The sequence below is a fragment of the Cynocephalus volans genome, chromosome 8, assembly GCF_027409185.1.
Source record: "Cynocephalus volans isolate mCynVol1 chromosome 8, mCynVol1.pri, whole genome shotgun sequence".
Classification (NCBI taxonomy): Eukaryota; Metazoa; Chordata; class Mammalia; order Dermoptera; family Cynocephalidae; genus Cynocephalus; species Cynocephalus volans.
In genome coordinates this window covers 16,080,028-16,097,516 of record NC_084467.1, presented here as the reverse complement: position 1 = coordinate 16,097,516, position 17,489 = coordinate 16,080,028, and the positions used below count along the sequence as shown (strand labels likewise).

The following is a 17,489-nucleotide window of genomic DNA, read 5'->3' as shown; positions in this document are numbered from 1 at the left end:
CTAAGTGAAACTGGCGAGGGTTTTTTTGTTTTTTGTTTTTTGTTTTTTTTTTTAACCATAAGTGTGTAGCAGTGAGGAAGATGATAACTACTGGTACATTTTTGTGCCTTTGCCTTGATCTGTGGTAAAGTGGCAGTGACTTTACCACTGTTTCTTTTGCACCATCAGTGCAAATGTCAGCACAGTGAAAAAGGGCAAATCACATCTTATTTTTATTATGAAATAGTTTTGACCTTGCAGATCCCTTGAAAAAGGGTCTCAGGAACCCCCAGGGTTTTGTGGGCCACTCTTTGGGAATCATTGTTATAGAACATGCTTAATTTCCTCATTTTCCTCTGTGCTTATTGGTGCTAACCTTTGTTCCCCATCCTTTCAGCTTTGAAATATACTATGTAATTATCTGTTGTATGATACCCTAAATTTTTACCAAAATTTTTCTTTGCTGTCTTTCTTATAGGATTAAAAAGACATTATTGTTTTTGTAACTACTTCATTTTTCAGGTTCAGAAAAAGGAAGTATTCTCGAAAGAGTCTTAGTTTATTGGGGGCCTAACAAGTTAACTCTGCTTTTTGGGGTGGAGCTGTCGGTGTCTTTGGGTTAGGTTGGCTCTTGCTTTTTAGGGTGGATGGAGGATAGATGGAGAATATATCACACGAGGGTTGGGACTCCTCAGTTAGATTGAGTACCTGGTGGATGGGAAGAGAAAGTCCCTAACCTGACAATTTATTGTAAAACATATCTGTGCTAATGCAGGAACTCCGACCCACCTGGTGCAGAGGAGTCTTGTCTTGACCTGCTTTGGGAGAGTGTTGTCTTGATGCTTTTCTCTTCCTCCTTGGAAAACAGCTGAAGAAATCAGGGGAGAAACCCCTGCTTGGTGGAAGCCTGATGGAATATGCAATCTTGTCTGCCATTGCTGCCATGAATGAACCGAAGACCTGCTCTACCACTGCTCTGAAGAAGTATGTCCTGGAGAACCACCCAGGGACCAATTCTAACTATCAAAGTAAGACTCTAACTATCAAAGTAAGACTCAGAGATGTGTGCATTTAACTGGGATTAAGGGAATTTTCTTGGGGAAAAAACAGCAGAGATCATACTACTAATGCACTAGCTTCTCACTGTGAAAAACTAAGAAATTGATTATTTACAAAAAGAAAAAAAATTTACAGTATATGCCGATCAGAAGTTGATTTTACTTTGCTGTAAAGATTTTTCTGATACTTTCATTGTAATTTAGATAAATCTCTAGGTTCAAAACACCTTTCAATTATAGTATATTTTTACCTACTTCTGAATGTTTACCAAAACATCTAGATTCACCTTGAAACCAAACAAGGGTTTTAGAATACTTACTGCTTAGATTATTTCTTGACTTAATCCTTATAACAGAAAATACCTTATTTCAGTAAAGTATATTTACCCTAGGAGATGGTGATTTAAGATTAGACACCTTGCCTTAGCAGCATTATCACTTATGGATTAGTGAGATTGGATAACCTCTCAATGAACCACTGGAACAGACACAATGATATAGAGTGAGGAATACGGAAATTAAGTAACTAACAAAAAATGCAAACTAGAATATATTGGTAATTTAAATAAATGGGTAATTTTGAAGTCTGAATATTGACTTTAACATATATGCAATATGTATTTTTAACATTATGAAGGAATACTTTCTGATTGTTTTCTTATCTACTTTGAAAATTGGTATTTTATCTTTCCCTTTTGTACTTAAAATATATAGACTATTTTATGATTTTCTCTGTTGGCTGAGTGTTTTAAGAGAAGATGAATTTAGTTATTAACCTTTTCAGTTTCACTGATTTTGCAGCTGTTTTATTTATTTATTTATTTATTTATTTATTTATTTAATTTATTTTTTGGTCTTTTTCGTGACCGGTACTCAGCCAGTGAGTGCACCGGCCATTCCTATATAGGATCCGAACCCACGGCGGGAGTGTCACCGCGCTCCCAGGGCCGCACTCTCCCGAGTGCGCCACGGGCTCGGCCCTTTGCAGCTGTTTTTTGACACTGAATCACCCTTAAATACATTTTTGATATTTCTGTGTGTAAGATGGTGTGGCCTTCACTTGTTTTGCTATTTGCTGATTTATGAGAAATTGGTTCTGTTAATCTTCACTGATATTCTTCTAGATAATTTTCAATACCTATAGGTACATAATAGATATTTGAAAGAATGGATACAAATATTTTATTTTAGGTCTGCTGTTATGTGCTGCCTTAGCTCAAATCACTTAACCACTCTGGGCCCAAGTCATTTAACCACTCTAGGTTCCTACTTCCTTTTCTGTGAAATGAGGAATTTGACTCAACAATTTGTAATGTGTATTTTCATTATGATTTAACTCTTGCCAAATCTATGAGCATTAAATAAATGTTTAGTGAATTAATACCTTTGACCACAAAAGATTGACTTAGCATTTGTCAGTTACTGTATGTGACAGGACATTGAAGGGCATCTAATTGTGGTTAAGAGAATTCTCAAATCCGAACAACTAGATAACTTGCTTCATTTTTGAATTTTTTGTTCAGTGCATTTACTGAAGAAAACCTTACAGAAATGTGAAAAGAATGGGTGGATGGAACAGATTTCTGGTAAAGGATTCAGTGGCACTTTTCAGCTCTGTTTTCCCTATTACCCAAGGTAAGCACCTACCACATAGTGTAAAGTGCTGGTCAATATAAATATAAAATCAGATTCTAGGTTATAGGTTTGGTTTAACTTATTTTACCTTATTACTATTACACTGAAGTGGAAATATTTGAAAATAAAGACTACTTAAGGCAGGATCATTTTTGAGCAAAAAGTTTTCATATAAGAACAGAGGAGTTTTATCTGTCCTGCTAAAGCTTGTTGTTAATCAGCTGTTCTGAATTCAAGCATCAGATTATTTGAGATCATTGGACGATCATTTGATGTTCATTCTTTCTTTATCAAGTAAACGATAATAATGGGAAGATTATTAGAGTATTATATACATGTTTTAATTGTCCAGTATCAAGTGAGGAGAACATTGACTGCTTCTAAGAATCCTAACTCTGCCTTCTTCATACTGTAGAGACAGGGACGTTTATTAGAAAACCCGTTTCTCGTACATACCGTATTTATTCATTGAAACAAAAAATGTATTGAGCACCTCCTATGAGCCAAGCATTGTTTTGTGCACTGGTGCTGTAGCCTTCTTATATTTTCATTACTAATAAAAGTGCTATGATATTTACCACCAAGACCTTATTCTAGCAAGACTACAGTGTAACTTTCTTATATTGTTCTTTGTGTACAAATGTAAATGTTACTTCATTGAATGCATATTATTGGAATTTTTCAAACATTAAACATTAAATTTAATTATTAAAGTTATACACATAAAATGTTATAACTTTTCCCCGTGCCAACTGGCTGTCAAAGAAAGTAAAGTAAAACATGTTATAATTTAAGGATGTGTTAATCAAAGGAATCAAGATTTCTACCATTAAGGGCAAAGAAGAGTTAGGGGATCCTTACTGAATTTCTTTAAAACTTTGAAGAGATTTTGGGGTCTCTCTTTTTTTTTGTATGACTTTGAGGTCACTTGCCAGTATAATGAGGGCAAAAAGTGTAGACTGCCATGCATACTGTTCACTGCAGTGTAATCAGTGGCTAATACAGAACCAGACACATATCAGGAGTTTAATTGTTTACTAAATAAATTATTAAGGATCGATTTTATTAAATGATGGGAGGAAGGGAATGAGGTTGGTCTGAGACTTTTACAGATTTGTTATAACTTTGTATGTGTATTCAAAATAGGTTAAATTATAACCTGATATTTGTAACTTAATTTGGCATTTTGAGGGGAGAGTGGGAAGAAGTGGAAATATCCAGGGAAGAGCACCCAGGTTCATAAGATTTTCCTTGTCCTATGTGGGACTTCTGTTTTATCCAATCTTTTTTTCTTTTTCTTTCATAGCCCAGGAGTTCTATTTCCAAAGAAAGAGCCAGATGATTCTAAAGACAAGGAGGACGATGAAGACGAAGACGAGTCATCAGAAGAAGACTCTGAGGACGAAGAGCCACCCCCTAAGAGAAGGTGTGAATGTGTGAAAAACCCTCCTTGTGGGGGAGATAATAGTCTTAGAGGTGAAAATGGTACTAATAGGAGGGCTGAAAATAGGAAAGTATTTTAACAACAACTTAGGACCCTTCTCAAGTTCTTTGTGTAACATTTGAATTTATCTTCTCCCTTAAAAATTCAGGGGCTCTGAACTTAGGAAGCACTGTGACTGTAATTTACTCTTCGGTCAAACATATATATCCATAGTTTAGTTATTCAAAGAAAATTAATTTCATATTTTCCTAGGAAAAAAGTCATGGTATTACATGTAGAGGTCCATGAAGTAGTTGGATTTTTATACAGTTTTAGTAAAGCCTCTAGTAAAAATTAAGTCACATTCCCGTTCTTAATATAGGTGACTTCTACATATGATATTTAATTTTCGGCGAAGCATCTGGTTGTCCTGGCAAAGTGAATCTCTCATATACTAAGTGTTTGCCTTTGCTTTTTGGTTCTCACAGGTTGCAGAAGAAAACCCCAGCCAAGTCCCCAGGGAAAGCTGCATCCCTGAAACAGAGAGGGTCCAAGCCTGCACCTAAAGTCCCAGCTTCCCAGCGGGGGAAAGTTAGGCCCCTGCCGAAGAAAGCCCCTCCTAAGGCCAAAACTCCTGCCAAGAAAGCCAGACCCTCACCCTCAGTCATTAAGAAGCCTAGTGGTAGTTCTTCAAAGAAGCCTGCAACCAGTGCGAGAAAAGAAGTAAAACTGCCTGGCAAGGGCAAATCCACCATGAAGAAGTCTTTCAAAGCAAAAAAGTAAATTTTATAGGAAAAAAGGGTATCATGATGAAATTCAAAATCTTATTTTCTAAGGTCAGTGTGCATTTTAGCTTTGATGCTTTTAAAACTACATTGTTTTTCTCCCCTATGAACATTGTGGGGAGGGAATATAAATAAACCAGTTTAGGCATTTGTTAGCTTTAGGTGCTGTTCTTGGTGCCTGCCCCTTCCCTCAGTCATTTTAATTTCTGCAATAATCCTTGACTTTCCTAAACTATGTAATCTGTACTTGTCCTCTTTGCTCCCTGTACCCTGAACACCGCTTTTTTTTTTTTTTTTTTTATGGTCAGCTTTGGCTTTTTTTTCCCCCCCTTCCAGTTTTATCTAAACAGTTGGAAAAATTTTATATTGGTAGAAAGCATCAAGAGCAGGATGCTGGTCAGGTGCTAGAAGTAAAAAGGAGGCAGTATAGCACTGACTGAATTGTAAATCCTCCTGCCTGGAGATTTCAGTTATAGCTATAATAGTTAATCTTATTTATAAAAACCATTCTACTAACCCTTTCTCTCCAACTATAAACACAGAGACATTTTAGCTTTTGGAATTAACCAAAACCAGTATGATCTCATTAGATTCTGAAGATGCACAGCTCCTTTGGGCCACTTTTCACATTGATCAATTTACACGTATTTTTCACTGGCCTAGAGCATTGCATTCCCTTAACAGTAAGCACAAGTTCTTTACACCACTTGGTTTTTGACTGAAAGGGAATATATATTGAATCTGTGATTTCTGGTGTTGCCTGTGTTACCAAAAATGAGAACATAAAATCTTCTTGATCAAATGTTTAAATATATTTTTTAATATTTGGAGCATGAGTTGTTATTTCCTGTTTGCCTTTTTTATAAGGAAATGTTGGAGAGTTACATTGTTGCTAATGTAGAAATGTTAAGTGAAAAAACATACAATTTGCTAAAATAAACTAGATTCCAGATTCATCTGTGGGTTTTTTTCCCCTCCTTTCTTTCCACAGCACTTTTGATATCAAGCAAGTGGCTTCCTTTTTGAGATACTAAAAAAAAAAGCAAATGAAGCCCAACTACCTAACCCTTTCTTATTTGTATTTGTTTCAGTATTGTGAAGTTGTGTTAAATAGTAATAGCTTTCTACTTGAGAAATACCGACTTCTGGTTACCATTTATCTTCCCTGTGGCACTTGACATTTTACTTGTCTTAAACTTTTTGGTGTAATCTTCTGGCCCCTTGAGTGCTGCCAGAGGCAAAAGATGTTTGTTTCATATTCATTCCACTTGCATTGTCTCCTGGGATCCCTTTCTTAGCCTGAAGCACGGCTGGGAAATGGACTTGAGAAGATTGGCTTGAATTAGATCATAATCGTGTGATCCCATCATGAGTTCATGGGAATTTGTGTTGCATGTAAGGCAATCTTTCCTGTTGTAAATCTTCCTTTTTTATGTACATATATTTTGAAAAATATGAATAAACATGAAATTTTAAAAGCTGCTGAATTATAGCTTATATTTAAAAGTTTCTAGTATATCCTCAGTAGTAGCTAAGTGTTGCCCTTTGAGTCTTTTCTACTTTTTGCAGTGGACACCATCATTTTCCTTTTTGAATACAAACTCCAGTTTATTTGCTTTTGAATTCTTATACTGATGATAAATAATGTTTCTAGATAGGTTGAATGTTGATTATTTAATGAATCAAAGGTTTAAAAAATCAGGACTATTTTTTAAGGGTTCAGATTCCCGTACTGGCCAGCTGTCAAAAAAAAAAAAAAATCAGGATTGTTTTTAAGATCAGAGTCTAGTCTGTCATATTCAGTGAATGTTCAATGTTCACATAAATCCTTGGAGTAGAAAGAATCTACAGCACTGCAAAGATTAACAGATAAACCCTAGAGACCTAATTCGAGAAAGTAATTCTATTTTCTATTGTAATATTTGGCAAGTAATAATACTTAATAATGTGGGTATTAGTACCTGTGCAAAGAATTCTGGAATCACAAGTTGGAGGATTTTGGTGGTTTTCTTTATTTTATGATATTACTTTTAAATAGATTTACTACTGAATAATCATCTGGTGGCTGTATTGTACATCAGGCACTTAAGTGTGGTGTAAGAAGTTTAGATCATTTAAAGTCCCTTCCAACTCTGACATGCTGTTGACTTCAGAAAGTTTAGATAAGGACGTGTTGGTTCAGCATTATGTGAGGGGAAAAGACTCCAGGAAGACCATTCACTCTTTAGTGAAAATCCCCAACTTCAGAGACAGGCACTTTTCTTATGATGAAATAAAGGAATGTTTGATTTTCCCTTCCATGCATTCTAAAGGAGCAGAACAGATTTTTAATTTTTACTTCTGTGTTACTGGAAGGGAAATAGCAAACCCAAAAGGTAATCCCTAGAGATTGTTAGCATGGATCAATGGCTCACTACTCTGAGAGTGACTTAGGAAGCTCATTTATAGTGTTTCACATACTCTGAGACTACCTACAAGCTACCTTTGATAAATGAATCTCAGAAAGCACTGGGAGAAAGAATATTGGCTCCTTAACCTTCAAAATGAGAGAGAAAAGATACTATTGCTCAGAAACATGGATACCTTCCCTTAGTAATATGACAAAAGAATTCAACACAGATGGAACTTGATGCTAACAATCCACATGGACTTATTAAAGGAAGCCTGGTCCTATATAAATCTTAGAAAACAGGTTTATGTTTTAATTGTCTATTGGGTATAATTAACAGGAAAATGAAATGAAAGCAAGAGCTATACAATATGCCAATACTTTTGACTTTTTTTCCATCATTTCTCTTTTACCAAATTTTGTTAGACCTAGTCAAGGTTACTAACCTATTCTTAAAGAGCCTATGAAATTTTTCTTGCTCAGATTGAGATACTCTTGCCATCCTGATAGGTCAGGAGAAAAAAGTTGTCAGTCATGTTTATTTACTACTGTATTTAGCCAACTAAGAGAAACTTAGAAAGTTTAGGATTATAGTTAAGGTTCTTACCTTTGGAACCTGAAAAATCATATTAATTACTTGATCTCTTTTGGGGTTAAGCAGAAATTCTAATTTTATTCATTAAAGAAGAGACATTCTATTCTTACTTGGAAAAAGACCATTATTCAACTATTACCTCAGAGGTTCTGATTGACATTACAACGCTAACAAGAAGCGTTGCTTTTTATTTTCATGATGGGACAGATAGATGGTCATTCACTTCTGCAGAGCTAAAGCTAAAGAACCAGAGGTGTTGAAGCTCTCGGCTTATGAACCACTTGGCAGAGATTTGTTTTTATAGATGGCTAAACAGTATCCCTTATCAGCTCCATTAAGTTTTACTTTTTTAAGAAACTAGTCTCTACCATCTTTATTACTATGTTCTTCCTTCCTTATGACTCATTCTCCACAAGATTTTTAACTTCAGTGGCTTTTTAAACACTATTTGCTGTTAAGTTTTTGCTTAGCAAGGAGGCTTTTCTCTATGGTGGCTTGATATGTTTGATAAAGTATAGTTATAAAGTTGGCTCATTACTTAACATAAAAATAGTGATAATAGCTGATACTAGTTGAGTTTCTTCTGCATGTTGGACTCTGTACATATATTATCTCATTTAGTCTTAGCAACCGTGTGAGATGGTCATTGTTTACTACTTATTTTACAGAGGGGAAAACAGGCACAGAGTGAGGTTTGCTAACTTGCTCCAGGTCATAGTGAGTGCCAAAGTCAGAATTAAAACCCAGACACTGAAAGCAGAGCCATCTTGATGGCCTCCCTTCAGCAATTTTTTTTTTAAGACTAGTCAAGTGCAGTAGTGAGAAAGGATGAAAGAGTAGAACAAGGAGTTTGATCTGTAACTGACTGAACAGTCAATGGAGATAACTCACTACCTTTGGACCTGCCCCTTAGCAACCTAAAGTGTCTGAATTCTTCTCTTGTCCTACAGCCCACTGACTCCATATTCTACTCATGAAAGGGAAAGGACTTAATTAAGTGCAGAGGACTTGGAAATAAGATTATGAAGTCAAATTTGCTAATAATTAAGTCAGTGTGGCATTTAAGTTTGATTACTGTGAAAATTAGACCTTGGATTACTGGGAAATGTTATCTAGGCTGCCCTAAGTTTTTTTTAAGGACACCGTACGTGTACTTATCCTAGCTGTGGAACATGTTCTGGTTTCCTTACAATTTGTTTATTACATACAGGAGAATTCATCACCCTGTGAATTCTTTTATTTCATAGAATGCAGGTACTTGAGAGTTCCCCCCACAGAAACCACAGCTTTTGTCAGAACTTTTATGTTGCTAAGTGAATTATTCGTTAAACTGTTAACTTGTATTTCAGGAAGGAAGAGAAATTTCAGAATGGAAATTTTCAGACAACTGAATTTTTTGGACATGATATCCGCTTAGTAATCATGAGCTGGAATGTTAGAAATCCTTGCTCTTATGCTCATGATTGTGAAAGAAAACAGTCATCCAGTCTCTCCTGCTATCTTTGCTTTGTTTGCCTGATACCCACAGATACTCTTTTCTAAAACCCAGAGTTTCACAACATCCTCATCTATTTTACCATTTAAGAATTTTTGCTCTGATGAAATTCTTCCCATGTCAAACTTAAATCCCTTATGTTACCTGATTTTGTAACTCATGTTTGCTGACTATATAGAATAAGAAATTTTTACCAGTTCAAAATTGAGATTGACTCCTGATTGGAGTACACCATTCAGCCCAGTTTCCTAACATCTGTAGCTATGTCACTTACCAACTGTGTGACCTTGGCTGCTGCCTTAATCTCCCTGAGCCTTGATTTCCTCATCTGTAAAACAGTGGGCTCTGAATTTACAACCCTTGCTTTTTCAGAATAACCACTTAGAAGCAATGTGAGAGTCTCAGGTATCAAAGAAAGATTGAACTGTGTTCACTACACTACAGTTATTTTTAAAACAAAACATCCAATTTCACAAGTTTGGTTTTATTGTTTAAACTGCTAGATGTTTAAATCACATTATCCCAAATTCTCACAGATATTTTCTCAAAGATGTATGAAATTATTCCCAATTTTAGCTGATATTCCCAATATTAAGCATTTGTATAATAAGTGATGGAGTAGACATAAACCCAGGCCTGGCTGACTTAATCGTAAGCATCTTTCCTCCACGCCTTCCTCAGTGCTTCTGTACACTGATAGCCCAGGTAGCAAAACCTCTGGCAACAAGGTATAAGAGGGTCATGTCAGAAAATTAATAGGGATTAGCAGGGGGGTTTTTTGACTAGCATATTTTAAAATCAGGTTTTTAGACAGCTTGGAGCTTACTTGTTAAATAAAAGATGAGCAGGAGAGCAAAAAGGAAGAAACTTATACAGCCTTGAGTTTCATAAGCCAATGGGTGGAGAAGAGAAGCCAGGTGGGCAAGAGATGTGAGTCGCTTCTCAGTTGTGGCCACCAGAGGCCTAGGTAGCCATCAGCTACCGCCTGGGTCCAACCTGGGGCCTCAGCTGGCTTACTTACCAGGGTGGATGAAGAGCAGGGCTACAGAGGAAACAAGCTTACTTGGTGCACAACATTTAAAAAAAAAAAAAAAATCTCCATTAAATATTACCAGCTTAAGTTTTTAAACTAGGCATTATTTTAGATAGTATTTGATATTACCTGCTTTTCCTTACTTTCTGAAGTGTATCCCTAGTTCTATTTGATTTGTCTCTGGCAACAAAATTTCAAAAAAGTGTTTCTGGGAAGGGGTCCTCTATTTTCAGAACTACTTTTTAGTTGGGAAAGTTCTAGGAACCATTCCTTGCTCCCCTGCTTCGGAAATGGGATACAATATAAACATGGTACCTCTTTCTGGGGCATCAGTTTTATTCAAAGGTATTAGGGTTGGGGTGGTGGCAGTGCTATCATTAATGGTAATACTGAAACAAATGGAAGGGAGGGCAAAGTCCACAAGAGTTAAGATGAAATGAGATTTCCTAGAAATAAAGCAACAAGAGCACTTTAGGCTCTATTGCCTGATCCCAGGAAGTGCAGATTCTCTGTCCTTGGAAAACACGAGAGGCAGTGCCCTAGCTGTTACCCTCCGAGAGGGTGAGTCCAGGCACCTAGACTGTGTCCACTTTGGATCTAGAACAGCAGCACAATCTCAAGTGAGTCACGTAATCTTCTGGTTCTCCACTGGAAAAGAGAGAGAGTTGGACTAGAGTACATCTCCGTCGCAGCTCCTCCAGCTCTGACATTTCGTTGATAGAATAACCTCCACACTTTCCGTCAACCAGAATACACAAGGAAGAGGAATCAGGCAGCAGTGTTGTGTGTGGCCTGTTTTCTGAATGGATTAAAACAAATCTTATTTTAATCACTGTCTGTAAAAGTTTGCTAGGGCTGCTGTAACAAAGTACCACACACTGGGAGTTTAAACAACAGAAATTTAATGTCTTACAGTTCTGGAGGTTGGAAGTCTGAGACCAAGGGGTTTGCAGGGTTGGTTTTTCTGAGGACTATGAGGGATCTGTTCCAGGCCTTTCCCCTTGGCTTGTCAGTGGCTGTCTTCTCATGGTGTCGTCACTTCGCCTTCCTCTGGGTCTGTGTCCAAATTTCCTCTTCTTATGAGAACACTAGTAATATCACATAAGGACCCACAGTAATGACATTATTTTAATTTAATTACCTCTTTAAAGACTCCATCTCCAGGTATGGTTACATTTTGTAGTACTGGAGGTTAGGACTTCAACATATAAATTTGGGGGCTGGTGGGGGGGGACACAATTCAGCCCATAAGACTATTGTAGGTCACTTATTTTGAGGGGACAATATTGAGGGTGAGTGGCAGGGACAGCCATCAGGACATACCTGAGAAAACAGAATGATGGTGTTCAAGGGTGAAAGGACCTATCAACATTGGAAAATGTTACCAAGGAAACAGATGGAAGCATGTGCTGGAAAAAGCCAGTGTGGATGAGATGTTGCTGTGCTGAGGCCTGTTGCAAGCTCACCATCTTGGCTGCAGTTTTCAGTTCTATTGTTGGAGATCAGCTTCTCCCTGATGTGGTGGTACCTCCCACTCACATTCATCAGCTGGCAACTCCAGTACCAGATTCTGGGATTTTAGAGAGAAGGGAAGATTGTGATTGCAAGCTCACACCTGTGAAGTTTAGTAATTGTCGTTGACTCATCAGGAAATACCATGGCATGGCATGTGCGCTAACATGTTCAGCAATCATGACTCCCACCCCATCCCAGCCCCAGCTTGCCTTTTTTGTCGCTCCTTCCCCTGTTTAATATGGGTAACTCTTTTGGGCTTCCTGTACAACTGAGCCATTAATTCCATGGTTGAAGTTCTACACTTGGTGGCTCCTGAGAGCTGTATTGTCATGAATGTAAAATTAGATACATGTGACAGGTGATGCGGTGATGCTGCAGTCCTGAGTGGAACTAGATTGACTTGCCTGGTAGATGGCTGACACCCACTGAAGTTTGTTACCTTTGATGTAAACGTTTGAGCTTGTGCGTCTAACTTACCCTTATTTTGTATTTCTTTGCTGGCTGGTACAGGGATTGAACTCTGGACCTTGGTGTTATTAGCACCATGCTCTAACCGATGGAGCTAACTGGCCAGCCCATAACATTATTTTACTAAGCCTGAAAATCTTGGAGTTACTGTGCTCTTAGTGGAATTAGATCAATAGACTTCAGTAACCTGGGGGAATAGCTCAGATCAACAGTTACATTGATTCATACATAAAAAGAAAGGAATGAACTTCAAATGTGTAAATGACGAGTGGAAAAAAAAAACCAAAAAAAACTTTTTCACTCATTCAACAATCAACACAGAAGACTTCTGTGACCAAATGTGTGGGGTTTTCCCCACCATAAAGCAATTAATTCTTTTTATTTCATTTTGTCGATATACAATGTGGTTGATTATTGTGGCCCATTACAGAAACCTCCCTCCCTCCTCCCTCTCCCCACTCCCACCCAACAATGTCCTTTCTGTTTGCTTGTCATGTCAACTTCAAGGAATTGTAATTGTTGTGTCTTCTTCCCCCGCCCCCGCCGGTTTTTTTTGTTTGTGTGTGAATTTATTTATTTATTTTTAGCTCCCACCAATAAGTGAGAACATGTGGTATTTCTCTTTCTGTGCCTGACTTGTTTCACTTAATATAATTCTCTCTAGGTCCATCCATGTCATTGCAAATGGCAGTATTTCATTCTTTTTTATAGCTGAGTAGTATTCCATTGTGTAGATATACCACAGTTCCGTATCCACTCATCTGATGATGGACATTTGGGCTGGTTCCAACTCTTGGCTATTGTAAAGAGTGCTGCGATGAACATTGGGGAACAGGTATACCTTCGACTTGATGATTTCCATTCCTCTGGGTATATTCCCAGCAGTGGGATAGCTGGGTCATATGGCAGATCTATCTGTAATTGTTTGAGGAACCTCCATACCATTTTCCAAAGAGGCTGCACCATTTTGCAGTCCCACCAACAATGTATGAGAGTTCCTTTTTCTCCGCAACCTCGCCAGCATTTATCGTTCAGAGTCTTTTGGATTTTAGCCATCCTAACTGGGGTGAGATGGTATCTCAGTGTGGTTTTGATTTGCATTTCCCGAATGCTGAGTGATATTGAGAATTTTTTCATATGTCTGTTGGCCATTTGTATATCTTCCTTAGAGAAATGCCTACTTAGCTCTTTTTCCCATTTTTTAATTGGGTTGCTTGTTTTTTTCTTGTAAAGTTGTTTGAGTTCCTTGTATATTCTGTATATTAATCCTTTGTCAGATGTATATTTTGCAAATATTTTCTCCCACTCTGTTGGTTGTCTTTTAACTCTGTTAATTGTTTCTTTTGCTGTGCAGAAGCTCTTTAGTTTGATATAATCCCATTTGTTTATTTTTCCTTTGGTTGCCCATGCTTTTGGGGTCGTATTCATGAAGTCTGTGTCCAGTCCTACTTCCTGAAGTGTCTCTCCTATGTTTTCTTTAAGAAGTTTTATTGTTTCAGGGTGTATATTTAATTCTTTAATCCATTTTGAGTTGAGTTTAGTGTGTGTATGGTGAAAGGTATGGGTCTAGTTTCATTCTCTTGCATATTGATATCCAGTTCTCCCAGCACCATTTGCTAAAGAGGCAGTCTCTTCCCCAGTGTATAGGCTTGGTGCCTTTATCAAAGATCAGATGGCTGTAGGTGCGTGGGTTGATTTCTGGATTCTCTATTCTATTCCATTGATCAGTGTGTCTGTTTTTATGCCAGTACCATACTGTTTTGGTTATTATAGATTTGTAGTAGAGTTTAAAGTCAGGTAGTGTTATGCCTCCAGCTTTATTTATTTATTTATTTTTTGCTCAGCGTTGCTTTGGCTATGCATGGTCTTTTGTTATTCCATAGAAATGTCTGGACAGTTCTTTCCATTTCTGAGAAAAATGTCTTTGGAATTTTGATGGGGATTGCATTGAATTTGTATATCACTTTGGGTAGTATGGACATTTTCACTATGTTGATTCTTCCAATCCAAGAGCATGGGATATCTTTCCATCTTCTTGTATCCTCTCTAATTTCTCTCAGCAGTGGTTTGTAGTTCTCATTACAGAGATTTTTCACATCCTTGGTTAACTCAATTCCTAAGTATTTTATTTTTTGGTGGCTATTGTAAATGGGCAGGCTTTCTTGATTTCCCTTTCTGCATGTTCACTATTGGAGAATAGAAATGCTACTGATTTTTGTGTGCTGATTTTGTATCCTGCTACTGCACTGAAATCATTTTTTTTAATTTATTTATTTATTTATTTATTTATTTATTTATTTTTATTTTATTTTTTTTAACAGCTTCCTTTTTTTTTTTTTTTTTTAAATTTTATTTTGTCGATATACATTGTAGCTGATTAATGCTCCCCATCACCAAAACCTCCCTCCCTTCTCCCTCCCCTCCTCCCCCCAACCATGTCCTTTCTGTTTGTTTGTTGTATCAACTTCAAATAATTGTGGTTGTTATATCTTCTTCCCCCCCCCCCCGGTTTGTGTGTGTATGTGTGTATGTGTGTGTGTGAATTTATATATTAATTTTTAGCTCCCACCAATAAGTGAGAACATGTGGTATTTCTCTTTCTGTGCCTGACTTGTTTCACTTAATATAATTCTCTCGAGGTCCATCCATGTTGTTGCAAATGGCAGTATTTCATTCGTTTTTATAGCTGAGTAGTATTCCATTGTGTAGATGTACCACATTTTCCGTATCCACTCATCTGATGATGGGCATTTGGGCTGGTTCCAACTCTTGGCTATTGTAAAGAGTGCTGCGATAAACATTGGGGAACAGGTATACCTTCGACTTGATGATTTCCATTCCTCTGGGTATATTCCCAACAGTGGGATGGCTGGGTCGTATGGTAGATCTATCTGCAATTGTTTAAGGAACCTCCAGACCATTTTCCATAGAGGCTGCACCATTTTGCAGTCCCACCAACAATGTATGAGAGTTCCTTTTTCTCCGCAGCCTCGCCAGCATTTATCGTTCATAGTCTTTTGGATTTTAGCCATCCTAACTGGGGTTAGATGGTATCTCAATGTGGTTTTGATTTGCATTTCCCGGATGCTGAGTGATGTTGAGCATTTTTTCATATGTCTGCTGGCCATTTGGATATCTTCCTTAGAGAAATGCCTACTTAGCTCTTTTGCCCATTTTTTAATTGGGTTGCTTGTTTTCTTCTTGTAAAGTTGTTTGAGTTCCTTATATATTCTGGATATTAATCCTTTGTCAGATGTATATTTTGCAAATATTTTCTCCCACTCTGTTGGTTGTCTTTTAACTCTTTTAATTGTTTCTTTTGCTGTGCAGAAGCTTTTTAGTTTGATATAATCCCATTTGTTTATTTTTCCTTTGGTTGCCCGTGCTTTTGGGGTCGTATTCATGAAGTCTGTGCCCAGTCCTATTTCCTGAAGTGTTTCCCCTATGTTTTCTTTAAGAAGTTTTATTGTCTCAGGGTGTATATTTAAATCCTTAATCCATTTTGAGTTGATTTTAGTATACGGTGAGAGGTATGGATCTAGTTTCATTCTCCTGCATATCGATATCCAGTTATCCCAGCACCACTTGCTGAAGAGGCAGTCCCTTCCCCAGTGAATAGGCTTGGTGCCTTTGTCAAAGATCAGATGGCAGTAAGTGTGTGGGTTGATTTCTGGATTCTCTATTCTATTCCATTGGTCAGTGTGTCTGTTTTTATGCCAGTACCATACTGTTTTGGTTATTATAGCTTTGTAGTATAGCTTAAAGTCAGGTAGTGTTATGCCTCCAGCTTTATTTTTTTTGCTGAGCATTGCTTTGGCTATTCGTGGTCTTTTATTGTTCCATATAAATGTCTGAATAGTTTTTTCCATTTCTGAGAAAAATGTCTTTGGAATTTTGATGGGGATTGCATTGAATTTGTATATCACTTTGGGTAGTATGGACATTTTCACTATGTTGATTCTTCCAATCCAAGAGCATGGAATATCTTTCCATCTTCTTGTATCCTCTCTAATTTCTCTCAGCAGTGGTTTGTAGTTCTCATTATAGAGATTTTTCACCTCCTTGGTTAACTCAATTCCTAAGTATTTTATTTTTTTGGTGGCTATTGTAAATGGGCAGGCTTTCTTGATTTCTCCTTCTGCATGTTCACTATTGGAGAAAAGAAATGCTACTGATTTTTGTGTGTTGATTTTGTATCCTGCTACTGTGCTGAAATCATTTATCAACTCCAAGAGTTTTTTTGTAGAGGCTTTAGGCTGTTCGATATATAGGATCATGTCATCTGCAAACAGGGACAGTTTGACTTCATCTTTTCCAATCTGGATGCTCTTTATTTCCTTCTCTTCTCTGATTTAAAGCAATTAATTCTGCAGCACACACCACCTGAATTAGAGGAATTCAGTTCAGTTCTGACACTACCTGGAGATAGCATCAGATCACACAGGTTGAGTGCTCAGCCCCACAAGACTGTCCCCACTTCAGACACTAGTCACAGTCCAGGCCTCAGGGGACTCATGGACACAACTCAGGGAAACATGTTTTCCAGCTTATTATAAAGCACATCCGAAAAACACAGATGAAGGATGAGGTATGATGGAAGGGGTGCAGAACTTCCATACTCAAGGAGCTGGGGTGCAGCACGCTCTAGGCACATGGATATATAAACCCCCTACGTGTTTGCTATCCGCAAGCCCCCACAAACCCAGTCCTTTTGGATTTTTATGGAAGCTTCATTACATAGGTAAGATTGATTAAATCATTGACCAATGGTGACCAACTCAACCTTCAGACCCTCTCCCCCACCACTCCCTCCCTTGAGATTAGGGGGTGGGGGCGGTTAAAGTTCCAAACCTCTGAGCACATGGCTGATTCCCAGGACAATCAGCCCCCTCCCATCCTGTGGTATCCAGGGGTTTTCCATAAGTCACCTCATTAATGTAAGTTCAGTTGTGTTTGAAAGGGCTTGTTATAAATAACAAGAGACTGTCTTTTACCTCTGTCGCCCAGGAGCTACTTCAGGAACCAAGGACAGAAGGCCAAATTAACAAAGATATTATTGCTGTAGTCACTAGGAAATAATAAGGCTTACAGGAGCTGAGAACCAACAATCATGG

The 17,489-nt window shown here is 37.6% G+C and overlaps 1 protein-coding gene across 6 annotated transcripts in view; it reads left to right on the top strand.

Annotated features, from left to right (window-relative positions):
* The window catches only part of HP1BP3 (heterochromatin protein 1 binding protein 3), a 29,583-nt gene extending 23,216 nt beyond the window's left edge, over window positions 1-6,367 (top strand). For 5 of the 6 annotated variants that reach the window (XM_063105552.1, XM_063105548.1, XM_063105551.1 and 2 more), the window contains 4 exons: window positions 848-1,007; window positions 2,561-2,672; window positions 3,979-4,098; window positions 4,584-6,367. In XM_063105552.1, the coding sequence (XP_062961622.1) occupies window positions 848-1,007; window positions 2,561-2,672; window positions 3,979-4,098; window positions 4,584-4,878 (687 nt within the window). In that variant the 3' untranslated portion in view covers window positions 4,879-6,367. The other variant, XM_063105554.1, reaches the window with a different exon arrangement.
* The last annotated feature ends 11,122 nt before the right edge of the window (window positions 6,368-17,489 follow it).